This window comes from Carica papaya, chromosome 1, assembly GCF_054855325.1.
Source record: "Carica papaya isolate Zhongbai chromosome 1, ASM5485532v1, whole genome shotgun sequence".
Classification (NCBI taxonomy): Eukaryota; Viridiplantae; Streptophyta; class Magnoliopsida; order Brassicales; family Caricaceae; genus Carica; species Carica papaya.
The window spans coordinates 15724154-15741657 of record NC_142309.1 but is presented as its reverse complement, the minus strand read 5'-3'; the positions used below and the strand labels follow the sequence as shown (position 1 = coordinate 15741657).

Sequence of the window (17504 nt, the reverse complement as noted above, 5' to 3'; positions counted from 1 at the left end):
CTTTTTACACCCATAAAGATGCTTAATTAACCATTTTAAACACAAGAAATCATGTTAGGGAAACCCGAGCTATTACAAACAAAGTACAAGGGTGAGAAAAAATAAGGGAAAACAAAATGGAAAGATCAATAAAAGATGGGTTGTATGCTAGTTAATGAGGATGGCGATCAGAAAAGATTTGGAATTTCATTCACGTTGCATAAAACTTTCTAAATGAATATGTTTTTCTCTCTAAGATAGACTTTTTAATGCTTTAATGAAGAACCTTTGTGTACGAAAACATGATGCCTTCACAAACAAAATTTCGAGAAGTACTTAGGCTAAAATGATATCATCAATGTTCAATAACTGAAGAGTTAGGTTAGGATTCTTGAAGATGGGATAAATGGATCATAACTTGGAAAAAAATAGTCTTTTTATGTTTCTTCAATAACTTTTTTTCTAATTAAAAATGTTTTTGACTATTGTATTTTTATAGATCTTAGGACTATTCTAGTTCTATTGTAATTATTTGTCATTGATGATTAATAAATGATCTTTTTACTTTTTAAAAAGAAAGTAGTAGTTATGATGATTAGTGAATATGAGTGGCAATTTGAAAGGGGATGCATTTTAGGATTTTATATATTTTAATTTTTAATATTTTATTTAACTATATATCTTTTAGACAAAATGCAAGTAACATGTGTGCTTGAAGTACTACACATTCAATAACATTAAAATTAATGACTTTTATCAACAAGATATTATTTTGATAAAAGTTTAAAGTGTAGGATAAAATTTTGTAATATAAGGTGCACATCACTACAATTAGCAATATATCCTTCAATGAAAGTAAAACAGTATATTTTTGTATTGGTAATTTTAAAATAAAATTGGACTTGATCACAAAAAATATTCATAAACCTTTTACTCTTTGTCAATTTGGTTTTTTATTTTTCATTTTTAAATCGGTCATTAAATTAATTTTTATGCATATCATCACCACATATTAATTATGTAACAAACAATTAATGACGTGTTGCACTGAATTACTATATCTATTTAAATTTCTATTTAGCATTCAAAAGATCCAAATCTGATCTAATAATAACCTGTCTTTTCTCAATTTTGATCTAATAATCACCACATACTTTATTTAGTTTTCCCAAAATTCATAGTTAATTTAATTTACATGTTCAAAATTTATTTATTTAATAGATTAATTGAATAATAAATTTATAAAAAGATGAAAGACGCAAACAATTTAATTAAATCGCAATCGTTCAAAAATAAAAAATCAAATTGTTGAAAATTACAATTAAGCTAATGAAATTCTCCGGCGAGCATGAGGTCACAGTGCCCCCATTGGCGGCCCACGATGGACCCACCGCAGTATCTAGTAACGTGGGTTCTACTAACCGATTGCATAAACCTTTCGCCCTACAGAGCATATGCCTTGGACTTCCCCTTACCGGTTACCGCGGTCCGCTGACTCGGCTGCCGTTTTACCCCTCTCTCTTTGGAAAATCTTCGCTTCTCTCCCTGGCAGTTTGCGATCGTCTACTCTCCTGAGCTCGAACTGGTAGTTTTACTTTTAATTTACTCGATTTGTTTGTAAATTCATTTTCTGAGTGTCTAATTTGCATTTTACTTATGATGCATCAACTTCTTAAATTTATATAGATAACATGTATGTTTTTAGATTGACTATGCAGCTCTAATAATTCTTCTGCGGATTTGGTTTCTATAAACCCCTGTTTGGCTAGTGAGGAAATGAATGAACGAAAAATCTTGGTAATTTTGTGTTTCAGGTGTCATGGTTGATTGCTTGCCAAGTACCATCTGCTTAGGTTGTTCAACGCCAGCTTCTGTTTATAGTTTCGGGTTCGTGGAAATCTAATAGTTGCTTGTTTTCCGCTTTTTTAATTATTTGTTTTTTGAATGTAAATTCTGCGGGCTGTTTTGTTTGCATCGAATGGAAGAAAACGATATTGTTTTTTTTTTTTAAATTTTAAAATTGCGATTTGGATGTTATACGATTGTGGAATTGGAACCTTTTATGACATCATAAGATGTTGACGTTGAAGGTGAGATTGGAACCTTTTATGACATCATAAGCTGTTGATGTTGAAGGTGAGATGTTAGATTATTGTCTTTTGTGTTCTTAAACGGAAAGTTGTCAGCGGAAGGAGCTAATACCTTGTATAGGTATATATAGTTGAGCTGGTCTGTGTGTTCTAGTAATTCAATCATTATACCGATAATGCTATCATTCTTCAATTTTAATAAAGCTTAACGTGTAACAAAAGAACTTTAAACCTTGAAGAAAAGCTTAACATGTAATCTTTTATTCCCTCGTCAATTAACTGTATTAAGCAATTGTAATAAAGCTTGTGAAAATGGTTGTGGTATCACTATTCAAATTTGAGCCAACTAATCCTCTGTTGCTATGTAGTTTGAGTTGGCTAACAAGTTTGGTAGACAATAATATTTGGAAACAAATTTTAGATCTTTACATGTTTGTGAAAACTTAGTATATTTTCTATTTTTAGTGCTAGCATGTCTTTGACAGGTGATTGCATCACTTTGTACAGACTTGGTGGAATCAAGAGAAGTCATTAGATTAAAAGCTGAAAGTTATCATGGCTTCAAGAGTAATTTTTCGAAGGAAGAGGCACCTTTTCAGTTATGTAAATCAATCTAAATGCTTAGTTCGAGATTTTTCAATTTCTGACCATGGGAGATCATCTCCGTGTGCTGATTCTCGGGGTTCAAGTTGGATTGCAAGTCTTACAGCTGAAAATAATTGTCACAAGGTTGAAGAGAATTTCTCTTCTTTCGTGAAGAATGAAAAAATGACTCTGTCACTAGTCGAAATCTCCCGAGTCCCAAATTTTGGGTATGGACTTGGAAGATCAGAGCTTTTGTCTTCTTTGCGGGTAAGATGGGTTTTGCAATCAACTTATGCTTCCACAGCAACAGCCGGTCAACCTGAATTAGGAAAAGGTAACAGTGAAAATGAACAGCATGGAAGTAAGCAAGTGGAGGAAGCTTCACCTGAGGAGTGTGACCAAGCAGTTGAAGATTTGAGTATGGTGAAAGCGAAAGCAAAAGCTAAGCAAATGCAAGATTCTCAAAAGAGTTCTACATCTATAATTCAGCGAGTATGGGCTATGCTGTTGGGTATAGGCCCTGCTTTGAGAGCCGTTGCTTCAATGAACAGGTTAAAGCTTTCTCACTTTCTTGTGCTAAAGCTAATATAGATTTTCTAATAGTTACTTAGACATTCATAGTTCCTCTCAGGGAAGACTGGGCCAATAAGATTCACCACTGGAAGGATGCATTTAAGTCTACTATGCAACACTACTGGTTGGGTACGAAATTACTCTGGGCTGATGTTAGGATAAGTTCAAGATTGTTGTTAAAACTGGCCAGTGGGAAGGGTCTTTCTAGGAGGGAGAGGCAGCAGCTCACTCGCACCACAGCTGATATTTTTAGATTAGTTCCATTTGCTGTTTTCATTATTGTTCCATTTATGGAATTTTTGCTCCCAGTATTTCTGAAATTGTTTCCGAACATGTTGCCGTCAACTTTCCAGGACAAAATGAAAGAAGAGGTATTGATTATTGTTAACATATTTAGTTTTTTACGTTCTGGCATTCCGTTTTAGAATCTTTTAATTTGGATAACATCAAGATTGTCAAGAATCCGTCCTCCATGCAATTACCTACTATTTTCTCTTCTTTCTCTCTTAAGGCAAAGGGGTAACCTGGCTCCATTAGTGACTGATTGGTCTGATCACAGTGTGCTGGATTTTCGTTGAGAATAGTCTACAAAACTAATTGCATCTCTAAATATCAAGTTAAAAAAAGCATAACTCAAAATTAAGAATTGTAACACTTACTTCAAGGAAAAGCAATTCATTCACAAGGGGTGGCAAAAAAAGAGGTGCTACAACATATTAATTGAAAAATGCATTATTTCACCTTTTTGCCATTTCTTGGATAAGATAATGGTGTAATAAGATGTTTCCTTTCTGCTCGTATATCTTGAGAAATGGCTGGTTGTGAAGCGGGGTTTCACGAATCATGTTTATGTGGCTTTCTTATTTACTTCTAGTGGTATAAGTTGTAATAGTATGAATATTATTTTAGAACTAGTTCACACCTGAAGTTTGCAATTTGACTTATGGATGTAATTGATCCAGGAGTACTTTTGTTTGACAATAATTTATCAGGAATAGTTTCTTTGAGCAAAACTATCTACGTTTCTTTCCTTTCTTGTTTACAAGGTGATTTTTTTATGTTTTCAAGATGTACTTATTTGTGCATTCTGATTGTTCACTGTCAGTGAAGGTGATATGCCTTTGTGAGTGACTATCTTGCTTGGACAAGGGGAGAAGAGAAAAAGCTTCATTAGGGAATTGGATCTTCAAGATGATAGAAGTTTGAGAGATTCAAGTTTTATTAATGTGGAGATAACCAACTTCTATAAAAAGCTTTACAAGGAGGAGGATGAGCCTTTATTTGGGTTTGGGAGTGGTTCACCTTATAGTTTGATAAAGTTAGCTGGTTAAAGGGGACTTTGCAAGGTAAAAAGTCAGTTAAGTGGGGTGGGATTCAGATGTGGAGAAAGGTCATGGTCCGGCCAACAAAGTCATTATCTTCTTTAAGTGCTACTAGAATCTTGTCGAGGGTGATCCCGTTAAGGATTATGGTGAATTTCATTTCAACAACAAAATTCTAGCATAACAGTACCTTCATTGCGTCAGTTCCTAAAAGATATTGGTTTAGTAAGGTGACCAATTGCTGAACCACTGGTTTGGTGGCTAGTGTTCATAAACTTATTACCATGTCCTATCCTAGAAATTGGGAGGAGGGGGGGTAAGATACTATTTAGGTCAACCAGATTGCTTTCATTGCTAGTAAGTAAAATTTTGCTCTTATATCATTGCTAAGACTGGTTGTGACGTAGGACAAATTAGGACTAAATTTGCCTACCAAGAAATTTGGAAAAGAAACCTAGAAATCACACTTAGGGTTTCTTAGACATCATATATAAGAAGTCTTAAGCATCATACTTAAAGGTTTGGTTGCATCAAAAAAATAGAAAATTGACGAACTCTCTAAATATCATTAAATAACTTGAATGATTAATAAGTGAAATCACAAAGTTATTTATAATAATATATAAGTAGCATTCTTAACTAGAATTAAATTAGGAAACAGTAAGCTAGTAAAATTAGTAATACTAATCCTAATAAGAATAAGAAATTAATACTAATAATACTAGGAATTCTAATTTTAATACAAATAGGAAAATACTTATAAGAACAAAAATCATTAATTACTAAAACTATAATAGTACGCCTTGATATTATAGACTTCTAAATAATATAATAGTTTTACCTTTACAAGCATTGTAACATCTAATCCATTTAGGCATAATCCATTATGTATCATTCTCCCCTAGTTGGAGAAACTTTGTTCAAGTAAAAGCTTGACCTTCGAGCATCCCAATGAAGACTTGACAACCTTTGTGTTTGGCTCTTCTCGCGATACTTGTTTACCAAAAGCTAAATCATCATCCTCGTAGGATACATAACCAACGTCTCTGTCTTACAGCTCCTCATTTTCTTTTATTCCGACATGCAAGTTATTCTTTGTGGGGCATTTGTAACCCGCCCACTTTGTCCATATCTAAAGCAAACAATTTCCTCAACTTGAAAAGGAGTTTTGAAACATGATATTGATCCATTCTTGAGCGTACCTTTTGATTCAAATGTGTCTTTAGGAGTGAATTCCGTGATTGGAGATGCAATGTTTCTTGGGATTGGATATTTCAAATATTCTTCCACATCAAGGGCCACTAAATAAGTTTGTGCTATAGTTGCAGGAAGTTGTCGAATTAACTCTCTTTTAATATCAGCTCTTAGTCCTATCTTAAATTGAGATGCTGCTTGAATATCATCTTTGACTAATTGACTCCAACTTTTTAATTCTCCAAACTTCTGTATATACTTAGTTACGATATGTTGTCTGGACTAAAGTGTAAGCTTGGGTACAAAGTTTGTCAAAGTAGTTGGGAGGTAAATTCTTTTCACAAAGAATAATTTTTATCTCCTCCTATGTTTCAATTGTTGGTTGTCTCCTTTTTGTTATATTTTTATCAATCATATAACACCATATTTTTGCAAGTCCAACTAACTTATCTTTGCACATCAAACTTTTCGTGCATATGATATGTCATACTAGTGGAAGTATTCTTCCATTGAATTAAGCCAACCAAGAAAGAAATTGGGGCCTCTTCTTCCATAAAAATTAGGAGCTTCAACCTTTACCCTCTTAGTAATATCTCCAGTGTTATCTTCAATGTGTCTTCTATCGGCAGCTTGTGCAACTTGTACAATTTAAATTTGGTGGACATACTTGTGTTGTGGGCAAGTGTCACATTTCTTTCGTACTGCATTGATTGTGTTTTGTCAGTATTTAGAATCTGGTTTTAGTGGTTGCCTCGTATACCTCTAATTTAGCATTTAGTTCAGTTTTACTCACCATTGTTGAAGCTTAATTTCTCTTTGGAAAGATCTGTATGAATCACGAATGCATCACAGGATCAAAACAGAACAGATTGCACGAGGTCTACTCGCGGCTGGATGTGCGTGGACTTCATATGCCAGCGTCCAGTTAACAGACAGCAGCGACTGTTTGACAATTGGCTCAACTGGAGGTGCTAGACTCTGATCGGAGGTCGGTTTAGGAAGAAATAGTGCGGAAGTTTGAATTTGCGAGATGCAGCAACAGTTGGAGCTTGCGCCAGTGAGTGTGGTGGTTTTGGATGATGTTTCGTGGCGGGGATTTGGGGGCCAGCCAATCAGGACCCTCTAAAGCTGGTGGTGGCGGCAGTGTCAACCATCTCTGAACAGTGGCTAGTGAACAGTATTGACAATGGTTTTAGGGTTTCGTGATCTTTTTCCTTTTTTTTTTCAGATGGGTTTGAGACTGTTTGGGTGTAAGGTTTTGAGAATTTAGATGCAAGATTCTTTTAGCTCTGATACCTAATTGATGTAGGAGATATTGTGGTTAATTTGTCTACTAAAAAATTTGGGGAAAAAATTTAAACATCACACTTGAGATTTCTTAGACATCGCAGATAAAAAGTCTTAAATATCACACTTGAGTTGATTGCATCATACAATTAGAAAATTATGAAACTCAATATTATTGAATAACTTGAGTGATCAATAAGTGAAATTGTAAAGTTATTGTAATAATCTATAAGTAAATTTTTCTAATTAGAATTAAACTAGAAAATAGTAAACTAGTAGACTTACGAATACTAATCCTAATAAGAATAAGAAACTAATACTAATAATATTAGGAATACTAATCCAAATACAAATAGGAAAATACTGATAAGAATAAAAATTATAAGTTACTAAAACTATAATAATTCTCCTTAATGATATAGGCTCCTAATAATATAATCGGTACATTTAAAAGAGTTATTTTTTTTTGAAATAAAAACATTTAAAAGAATTATAACTTCTAATCTATTTATGCATAATCCATTCTATATCAAGGTGAGGATGTCAAAAGAGATAGAGGTAAGAATCTGGCGTTTAAGTTAAACTTTTATATGACATGCTTTCAAATGCAGTGTGGGGTTAGTCATATATTATCTTGTGGTTTCGAAAGAGGATTTCTTATGAGGTTAAGTGTGGGAGAAGATTTCGTTGGGGTGTCCAATCTTCAATTTGCTAATGTACTATTTTGTTTTTGCTCCATTAGATTAATTTCTTCTGAATTGTCCTTTGCATCTTGCGAGAATTTAACCTTGTCTCCAGGTTATGTATTAATCATAGTAAGAGCAGTTTAGTGGGTTTCAATTTTGGGTCTTAGGCAATTAGGGTGTGCATGAGTTTGTTGGAAGTTCTATGTTGACTTGGCCTTGGCTATCACTTGGGAGCTCCACTTGGTGTTAACCCTCTATCACCTTTGTATAGGAAGTTTGTTGTCTTGATTGTTGGAAACATGTCATGCTTTTCCTTTTTGGTGAGGTCACTCCCATCCAGTCTTACTATCCATATTTGCTCAGTCACTCAATGCCACAAAGAAAGATATTTGGAAGAAAACAAGATACTACTTTGGCAATAAAGTACATGCTTTTTTGGCACTAAATTCCCAATGCTGACTCAACCATCTTTTTTGAGACGGCTAAGTATATCTCGTCTGACCAAATGATCTCTTGAAACTCAACCTGTTCTTGGGCTAAAAAAGAATTCTTCACGGCCCCCTTTATACAAATGATTTGCTTCAGGTGTGCTTAGGCTCCATATTGCTCCTTCCTCTGATGTGTGCTTCATTTGTTTTTGTAGTTTGGAACATAAAAGTCACTGGGTTTTGCATTTTTAGATAGCTCAGAAAGTTTGGAATTTTCCTTTGTTTGGGCTTGGTTGAGTGTGGCCCCCAAACTTGGAGATTTTCATTTTTACTTCTCTATGTTGGAGAGGAGTGAGGAACATTCTATTCTTTTGAGAGGGGCTATCTTTTTTGGATATTGAATGCTCTGGTTGGAGAGGAATGCAAGAAATTTCCATTAACCTTATTTTGTTGATGATCCTCGTGATATGATTTGTGCTATGTTACTCCTTGGGCAAAAGCGCATGGTTTCTTTAGAGTGGTTCCTCTTTCTACAATATGGAGGCAGTGGTTTGTCTGATATTGTATTGACACTTTTGTTTATTCTATTCGTTGTTTTTCTGTTTGTCTCTTTGGATAATAGCTTATCTTTCTATACAGGTTGTATTTCCTATTTCTTCTTCTAACATATTTCATTTCCTTTGTTAAAAAAACAAAGAACTAAGGAGCAAATTATGAATTGGTTTGAGCTTGGTTAATCACAGCAACTGGGATGTTTGTTAATTGGGATATGCTTGTTTCAGTTGAAGTGGTTGTTTTGCAGGAGGAATTGAAGAGAAGGCTAAATGCAAGAATGGAATATGCGAAGTTTCTTCAGGATACTGTCAAAGAAATGGCAAAGGAAGTCCAAGACTCACGCAGCGGAGAAATTAAGAAGACAGCAGAGGATCTTGATGAATTTATGAATAGTGTAGGGAATTTCGCTTCTATTTCCTTCCAAAATTAGGATAATGTCTCACCCACATTTTTTTTTGTAGAAGAGAAAATTTATGTGGAACTTATTCTCCCATTTAAAAAAACAGGTTAGAACTGGTACTCGTGTCTCTAATGATGAAATTTTAGGCTTTGCAAAGTTATTCAATGATGAACTCACTTTAGACAACATTAGCAGGTTGGTCTCTCTCTTTCTTCATTGGCTAATTGTAGTTTTCACTTAGATTGACCTGTTTGGTTTCTTAATACAGGTCCCGGTTAGTAAATATGTGCAAGTACATGGGTATCAGCCCATATGGAACAGATGCATATTTACGCTACATGCTACGGAAGAGATTACAGGAGTAAGAATATACTGTTGCTTTTCCTGAGTCTAGGAGGGTCACATGATTGTCGTCTTAGCCTGTGATCTTAGGTCTTACACTTGTTTGAGTGCTAGCCCTGCAAAATATTCTGAAACTGTGGATATGTAATATTTTAGGGAAAAAGAACTATGGATTTATGATCTCTAGTCAATGCCTAATTGGTTTTAAAGTTAAGGGCTTGAGCTATTGGATTAGCCTTGTCGTTAATTCTATAATTTTTATAGATGTTTCCTCAACAATGATTACATTCTACATTTGTTTTCATTGTTTCCTCTTTCTTTTGTTTTTTCCTCATCTGTCTATTCTATGTTCTGATATGAAATTAATTGAATAACATCTGAGATGATGACAAGTGTGTTATGTCTTCCTGAGTGAAAGATTTGTCAATTTTAGTTGATAACCTTTTTGTGGGACAATTGCAGAGAGCATATATGTCCTTATTGCCTAAATTTTTATCCTAGGGGTGTTGGATTCTGGCGAATCTTCTGAGGTTTTTGTTTTGACACCTGAAGCAACACCAAGATCTTGGATGGCAAGGTCAACTGTAACACATAAAACTATTAGACATTTAGCTTGTATGTTAACAGGCTGGGGTATCGATTCCTAGTTCAAACTCCATTTTAGTCTTAAATATCCACTTACCAATAAAAGAAGAGGAAACAGTTTTTGTTATTACTCAAATTCCATAGAACACGGAAAGTTGACATTTTTCCTGCTTTGGCAGGATCAAGAAGGACGATAAAATGATCCAAGCTGAGGGTGTGGAGTCCCTTTCAGAAGCAGAGCTTCGTCAAGCCTGCAGAGATCGAGGCTTACTTGGATTAGTTTCAGTGGAGGAGATGCGTCAACAGGTTGATGTTGATTTATTTTTCCTTTTATTGTGAAGCATAAATAGCAAAAATAAAAGCATAAATAGCAGAACAAACCGGCATAGAAGGTGACAATGGACTATATGGCACAAAAAATGTCAACCCTCTCATTAGCATGAGACAGGGTCTCTTGACTACTAAAGCCAAGACCCTGCCCTGGGTGATGCTTAATTTATTTTTTGCAAATTCTTTTCTTTTAGCCTACAATAAAGAAGAGATTTAGTGAATAAAATAAGAATCCTTTTTAAGAAAGGAGTCCATTTATATGTAATACTTAATCTGTGGTACTTGCATGCTAATTGAGCATCTATCTCTCACTCTTCTAGAATAGTGAGGAACATAGAAAGCCGTTGCATTTCCAACTATCATCTTCACGTGGGTTTCCTTTCTATGCAAATGGTAGTACACTGAAGTTCTTTTCTCTTTTTCTTATTTGGACTTTCTTATCTATCACTCAACATCCAACCTCTGAGTGAAAGGATGTTTGAGGTGGGGGTGGGGTTGAGAAGGGAGGGCATAGTAAAAGCTGCATATCTTACTATTCATAGTAGAAGGAAAAAGAAAGGCAATCAGTATCTTGGCACATAAATTTTTCTTCTCTTTGCAGTTGTGTGATTGGCTGGATTTGTCTCTCAATCACTCTGTACCATCTTCCCTTCTGATCCTTTCTAGGTAAATTTGTTGGCTCACCTGTTCATACTTTTATGGACAACACACAACAGCAGTTGTTCTTATCTCCTTCACATTTTGCAGAGCCTTTTCTGTTTCTGGAAAAATTAAACCAGAAGAAGCTGTTCAAGCTACACTCTCCTCGCTGCCAGATGAAGTTGTGGAAACTGTCAGTGTTACAGCTTTGCCATCTGAAGATTTAGTTTCAGAAAGGAGGAGGAAATTGGAGTTCCTAGAAATGCAAGAAGAACTAATCAAGGTTGAGTGTGCCGTACTTTATTTGCTTTCTGTTCTTATACAGCTGTTCTCAACATTGCTCTTGCTGTTGTCATACAACTCTTTCTCACAATTTGATTGTGGTTATAGATTCAGTGAGAACCAACTCGAATTTCATATGTTTGATTATCAATGGATCTGAGCAAAAGAAGTTATTTAAAAAATTAAACAGCTGGAGAAACAAGAATGAACTAGTTTGATTTAGTTGATTGAGCCTTTTATTGGTTTGTTAGATTATACAAAATTTTATTGCTTTTTTTATTACTTCATTTATGGTGCAGTGTTTGGCAAGTTTATGTAGAGTAGATAATATAATTCTCAAGCCTATGATATTGGACGTTGAATAGGGACTTGGTTCCTTATACTGAGACTATGTTGGGGTTATTGTTTTTTTTCCTCCCTTTTGAAACAAACGCAGAACCAAAATTTTGTAATGGATTTTGGTTCAGCTATTGAGAGAGAGTGAGAAATTCAATTAATAGAAATAGAAAGAAACTTAATGATACATGGAGAAGATGATTTTGGTGGAAATAAGAATCCTATTCTGCACATCTGCTTGGTCCTTATCAATTTTGCTCTTGGGCAGCACTCTGTTGGTGCCTAGTAAATAATTTTTATTTTTTTGAAATAAGGTCTAGTAAATAATTCTTTTCCTAATACAAAAGTTCCAGTCATATCTGAATTGTTGATTTTGCTTGTTGAATTTACGTAGTTGAGTTAATGCATCTGAGGCCATATCTTAAAATTAATATTAAGAATGTCATTAGCTTTCTGCTAGCTTCTTGTGGTTCTTGCATCTAAATTTAGAGTTTTGGTGGTTAGGTCGTGCTAATTTTCTGAAACTCCTGTTAAACTTCCTTGAAAACCCGAGCACGAGTTTGAAGTTTTGTTATGCAATTCTTGTTCTAGAATCTGTCACTTCTATGTGCTTTCTCTTGTGGGTTGTTTTGAAAAAAAAAAATTGATACATAGGAGGAGGAAGAGGAAGAGGAAGAGGAGCAGGCTAAGATGAAGGAATCTGTTAGCAGCCAAAAAGATGTTGCCCTGGAGGAAATGATTATTCCAACAGCTAAAGAAGCACAAGAGAAGGCAAAAGCAAAAACCCTGGAACAACATGAACAGCTTTGTGAGCTCAGTCGTGCACTGGCTGTTTTAGCTTCTGCATCTGTAAGGACTAAAAACAACCCTTATATGTTTCATTTTCTTTCAATGTAATTACATCCTGACTAATCTATTGCTATTTATTTTAGTCAGTCAGCAGGGAGCGGCAAGAGTTACTGAAGCTAGTCAGAAAGGAGGTAATTCTGCACAAGATGCTCAATAAACAAAACGATCCTTTTTCTAGTCATATTTTTGCATGCCACTTGGATCTTGGTTAGATCTTTTCCCTCAGTATAAAGATCAGTTTTCAAACTGCCAGTAAAATCAAGTATTTGTACTTCCGCTGGACATCATTCTGAATATTTTCCCTTGAAACAATTTCATTTATGTACCTTTGTTCTGCTGGTTGCCTGTTGAAGTCTGTGTAACTTAGCTTTCTTGCTTATATGTGTATAAATGTGATTCCCAATATGGATTTCTTTCCACATAGGATACGAAATATTTCCTCTTTTATTATTTTCATTAACCTGTTTGCATGAGTAGATTTTGACTTTCTGATTCTAAGATCCTAATATTGCAGGAAGAACCCAAATAGTCCGACTTTTATAATTATCACTTTCTTGCCCATACACATTTAAAAGTTTCTGGAGTTGTCTCTTTATAAGGGTGTTGCTGCTCTGCCATATTCAGGTAGACCTATATAACAGCATGGTGGAGAAAGAGGGTACAGAAGGCGAGGAAGAAGCTAAGAAGGCATATATAGCTGCCAGGGAGGATAGTGATCGGGGGGCTGTAAAGGCTATTGGCGACAAGGTTTCTTCAGCACTTATAGACAGGGTAATTATTTGCATGGAATTGTTTGACAGTGATTTTAAATGATCATGATATCGGTGTGAAATAATTGGACAGGTGGTGATGCATTTTTTTATCATTTCAGGTTGAGTCTATGCTCCAAAAGCTTGAAAAAGAAATTGATGAAGTTGATAACAAGATTGGGGATCGCTGGCGGTTGCTTGATAGGTTTGTTTATTGGCTCTGGCAGTTTTCATTTTTTATTAAGGTTCCAGATTGAATTTGCTATGGCATTTATCTACAAAGGTGATTATGTATGAATATATGATTACTTCTCAAAAAAAAAATGCACGAATAGAGCATTTTCTGTGAAGTAGCCTATTCTTTTCAACACTTTCTGTATTCTATAAATTGGAGCTTCAATTTTTTGGTTTAGTACAAGAACCTAGTTTTATTATCAAGATGTTGGACTTATTTATCTTTGTTAATGGGAAAGAATATCAAACAAACATTTTTGTATTTGTATGACAGAGATAAAGATGGAAAAGTTACTCCAGAGGAGGTTGCATCTGCTGCAATGTACCTCAAGGATACATTGTGCAAAGAGGGTTTCCAGGAACTTATTAGTAATCTTTCCAAAGATAGAGGTCAGTGACTAAATTCTCTTTCTATTTATCTCATTCTACAATCTTTGCTTGATTAGTTGAAATCTTTTAACTTCTGAAAGATATCAGCCTTATTTTTTATTTGCGTGGCAGATTTTAATTGTCTGGCCCTGCTATTCGTATATTTGTTTGTTCCACATAAATTTTGGTTGTTCTGACACCACTTTTGATGAAAATTCTGTTGTAATATTCATGCTTGATTTTGGATGCATAAAATCTTTTCTTGTAATTGTTTTGGTAATTTATCCAACTGCCTAGCTCCCTGGGTCTTTCTACCACCCGGAAAAATATGGAGAAAATAATTGACTTATGAGTATAAAAAGGTATAGACCTGTGTATCTTTTCAACCTCCTATTAGCAAAATTAAAAGGCTTGAAAAGCATGGTTATATCATTCAGTTACTGTCACATTTGGCTTAACAGTATATTATGGTGGATTCAAAGAAAATGGTAGGAAAAAGTAGTTCTTTGTCCATACAATGCAAACTTTTAGCCAATTTTTGTTTAGGAGCTGGTCAATAGGTCTAACAGGTTATTTCTTGAAGATTTCACTTTTAGTTATCTGTCATGGTTGTTATGGAGGGTTTTACTTGTTGGAGTCGTATCTTATACGTTTTGCTTTGCTTGAGGATTTGGAGACGTACTTTCTGCTGTTTTTGTGGGCTTGTTTTCCTCCTTTTTTTAAGGCAATTTTCTTTCCTCATCAATAATATATATATTTTTTCCATAAATATAAAAACAGTGGTTGTTCCATTAAACAAGAACGCTATATAAGTGATATGTGATTGATCTAAGAGTGGTATTCCAAGCCTATTTCCATTTCAATATTGGTATATTTGTGATTCCTGCCTAGACGAGTAAAAATCAGAAGTCTATTTTTAGAATAAAAAATCAAGAGAGACGAAATTGATTCAATTAAGAATTATAAAAACTATCATGAATATTCTAGGAACGAGGGTAAACATGTCTTTAGTGCAGAACAAACAGGGAATGATTTAATTCATATATTCTTGAAGATGTTAACAAGGTTTCATATTTTTTTGTTTGTTACATGCATTTTTGAAGTTCAAACATGCTGTTGGCAAGTATATTACCTCTCATTTTCTCTGATTTTCTTATGAGCAGAAGGGAAAATTCTTGTGAGAGATATTGTCAAATTAGGCAGTGAAACAGAAGATGCTGATATAACAGAGACTGAAGCAGGACAAGCTAGATGATACTCTCTAGTCTTTTTATTTGATTTGATATGATACGAACTTAATCTATTGGTTGAGTTCATTTGGTATGGCTTCGATTTGTATTAAAAAACCAGGTGCAGGGATAGAGGCTGCAGCATCTGCAAGTTTGTCAGTGCACTCCCTCTTGTATGCAGAAGTGAATTCAGAAAAAAAAAATTATATTATAATTCTTTCTAGTTTGAGATTGGATGCATTGCCTATTCTACGGGAACTTATTTTACAAATGAAAATGAAATAGTCCGTACAGAAGGTACACATTAACTCTAAATGTATTGTCTTTGTAATTATGAAGCATTTCTATCCATAAAATGTCTATGGTGTAATGTGCATCAACTTTTTGGTCTTAAAAAAAGCTACCTTGACATCAATCTTTTGGAAGCTTGGAGTTTTATGTCTTAACAGCTCTGGAACTATCAGTAATGTAATGTGAATTTCAACTGAAAATTTTAAGCAGATTCCCTTGAGGTTAGTAAGCCAAGCACAACTTTAAACCCCTAACCAGGACTTGATCCAAACCCAATTCAACTAAACCAAAAGTTCAGCCTAATAAAAGTCCTGCCCAAAAAGAGTTTCTTCAATGAAATGTCACTGAAACTTTGCATTAGAGAATGGAGTGATAAGAGAGATTAAAAGAGACAAGAAACTAAGGACAACAAGGGACAGGAGGGAGAAATAGATAGAGATAGAGTGAGAGGCAGCACAAAGTAAGAGAAAGAGAGGACAAAAGACTCGAGCAAAACCAACAATGATGTGATGCAAAAGAAATCGACAGGAATATGAACATGGTAATGATGGTTTTGTCCGATGATGATGAAGGCTGTGTAGTAGATGGAGGTATGGCAGGGAGAAGGACAACTCAAATTCGTTTATTGGGGTGGCTACTTAATAGATTGGGGAATCTTATTCTGGATTGTTGGGATTGTTGTTGTTAGGTACGGACTCGGACAATGCATTGGTGTCTGGCCAAGATGAGATCTTCGGCCAACTGGGCATATTTTAGCACCTCTGCATACAAGCTGGGTCTCAACACCGCAACTTGATCATAGATATCGGCACGAAAGCCTTTTAAAAACTTTCTAACTTTATGACTTTCGGGGGTGACCATTAGAGAGGCAAACCTTATACAGTTTGACAAATCGGGTTGCATATTGGGCAACCGTCAGATTTCCTTGGCGGAGATCCTGAAATTTCTCATTTTTCTTCTCTCGGACATAGGCTAAGAAACAGTTATCAAAGAATACATCCATGAAAACTTCCCAGGTGGTAGGGGTCGGTAGAGCTTCCTTCTTAAGTCGTCACCAGTGTTCTGCTTCACTGTTCAGCATAAAGACTACTAGGGGTAAGATAGAGAAAAACTTCTCTATTTGCAGGATCCATGCTTTGGCTACTAAGGGGTTAGGGTCACCTTCAAAGTGTGGCGAGTTAAGTTTCTTAAACTTGCTATATTGTGAAAGATGAACCTCTCAGTTGTTCGGTACTCTGGGGCAGGGTGTTGATAATGGTTGACTTAGTTTTGTCCTACGGCGGCAATCCATCCTTGGATGGCTCAGAAGAGTTTGGTAAACTAGACCCTGGTTGGATGGTCCTAGGCCTCGAATTTTTCGATACGTTTTACGGAAGGTCTCCCTCGCATCATTCCTATAAAATAAAGAAAGACACGATTTGATAGTCTAATTTGGAAAAGATGACTTATTTTCCTAGATATCCTAAGGGTTTTTCTACCTACAGCCTCAGTTGTAAGGGATTTGATCCGCGTAACTACTCTGATACCATCTGTGACATCCCAAATGCCAATTAAGGCATGAGGGTGTCAGATACAAAAACAGATTACGAGTGCATGACAAAATTTGTATGCCGCAGAGTAAATTATTACAAATCTCTTACAAAATATATGAGTTCCAATTACACATATATATAATTGAGGCCAAAAGTAGTAACAAAATACAAAATATCAAAATAGAAAAAAAAGCCACTTCTATCATTATGCTATTAGACTAATCAGAGTGCTGGAAGAATCATGCACTCAAGGCTTACGGATCCATAGGATCCTTATAACTTTAAGGGGTAGGTCAGTGGACAGTTCCTCACTATCTTCCTCATCTAGGAGGGCATGGAATGAGTGAGTTTCATATGCTCAATAAAAATAATAATATTTAAATAACATCGTAAGGTTCAAAAGGTGAATAATTATTCATTAATATTTACAATTAGATCATATTGAAGTCATATCTTATCTTATAAAAATAATTTTATTTATTAAGAAAATATCATGTCACAGACACGTCAATCAAAATCAAACATCATACTCAACAATAGAGAAAATTAAATAAATCATAAAATGCTCAGATTTTTTGTGTTATGCTTCACAAAATCGTTTCGACTTCTATCTCTAAGGGCAGATACAAATTTTTGAC

General features: G+C 34.9%; 1 protein-coding gene across 6 annotated transcripts; it reads left to right on the top strand.

The window, feature by feature from the left end:
• The first annotated feature begins 1373 nt into the window (after positions 1-1373).
• LETM2 (LETM1-like protein) lies at positions 1374-15272 on the top strand. Of its 6 annotated transcripts, none has more exons than XM_088220471.1 (16): positions 1385-1564; positions 1794-1866; positions 2555-3205; positions 3286-3598; positions 8947-9093; positions 9161-9294; positions 9368-9460; positions 10206-10332; positions 10958-11022; positions 11104-11278; positions 12268-12462; positions 12546-12593; positions 13087-13233; positions 13334-13416; positions 13720-13835; positions 14978-15272. In XM_088220471.1, the coding sequence occupies exons 3-16, from the start codon at positions 2625-2627 to the stop codon at positions 15067-15069; spliced, it is 2316 nt and encodes a 771-aa protein (XP_088076597.1). In that variant the 5' UTR covers positions 1385-1564; positions 1794-1866; positions 2555-2624; the 3' UTR covers positions 15070-15272. The 6 variants fall into 6 exon arrangements, with proteins under 6 accessions (XP_088076609.1, XP_088076597.1, XP_088076605.1 ...); XM_088220468.1 differs by having other exon boundaries at positions 1386-1564; positions 2577-3205; XM_088220481.1 differs by having other exon boundaries at positions 1388-1564; positions 2577-3205; positions 9206-9294.
• Positions 15273-17504: the final 2232 nt, after the last annotated feature.

Bases quoted from the DNA above. Each gene is read 5' to 3' on its own strand.
- LETM2 (XM_088220479.1), top strand. From the start codon at position 2,625: ATGGCTTCAAGAGTAATTTTTCGAAGGAAGAGGCACCTTTTCAGTTAT. The intron at 9,094-9,160 runs GTAGGGAATTTC...TTTTTTTTGTAG, and splicing joins TTGATGAATTTATGAATAGT to AAGAGAAAATTTATGTGGAA. The intron at 10,333-10,957 runs GTTGATGTTGAT...TTCTCTTTGCAG, and splicing joins TGGAGGAGATGCGTCAACAG to TTGTGTGATTGGCTGGATTT.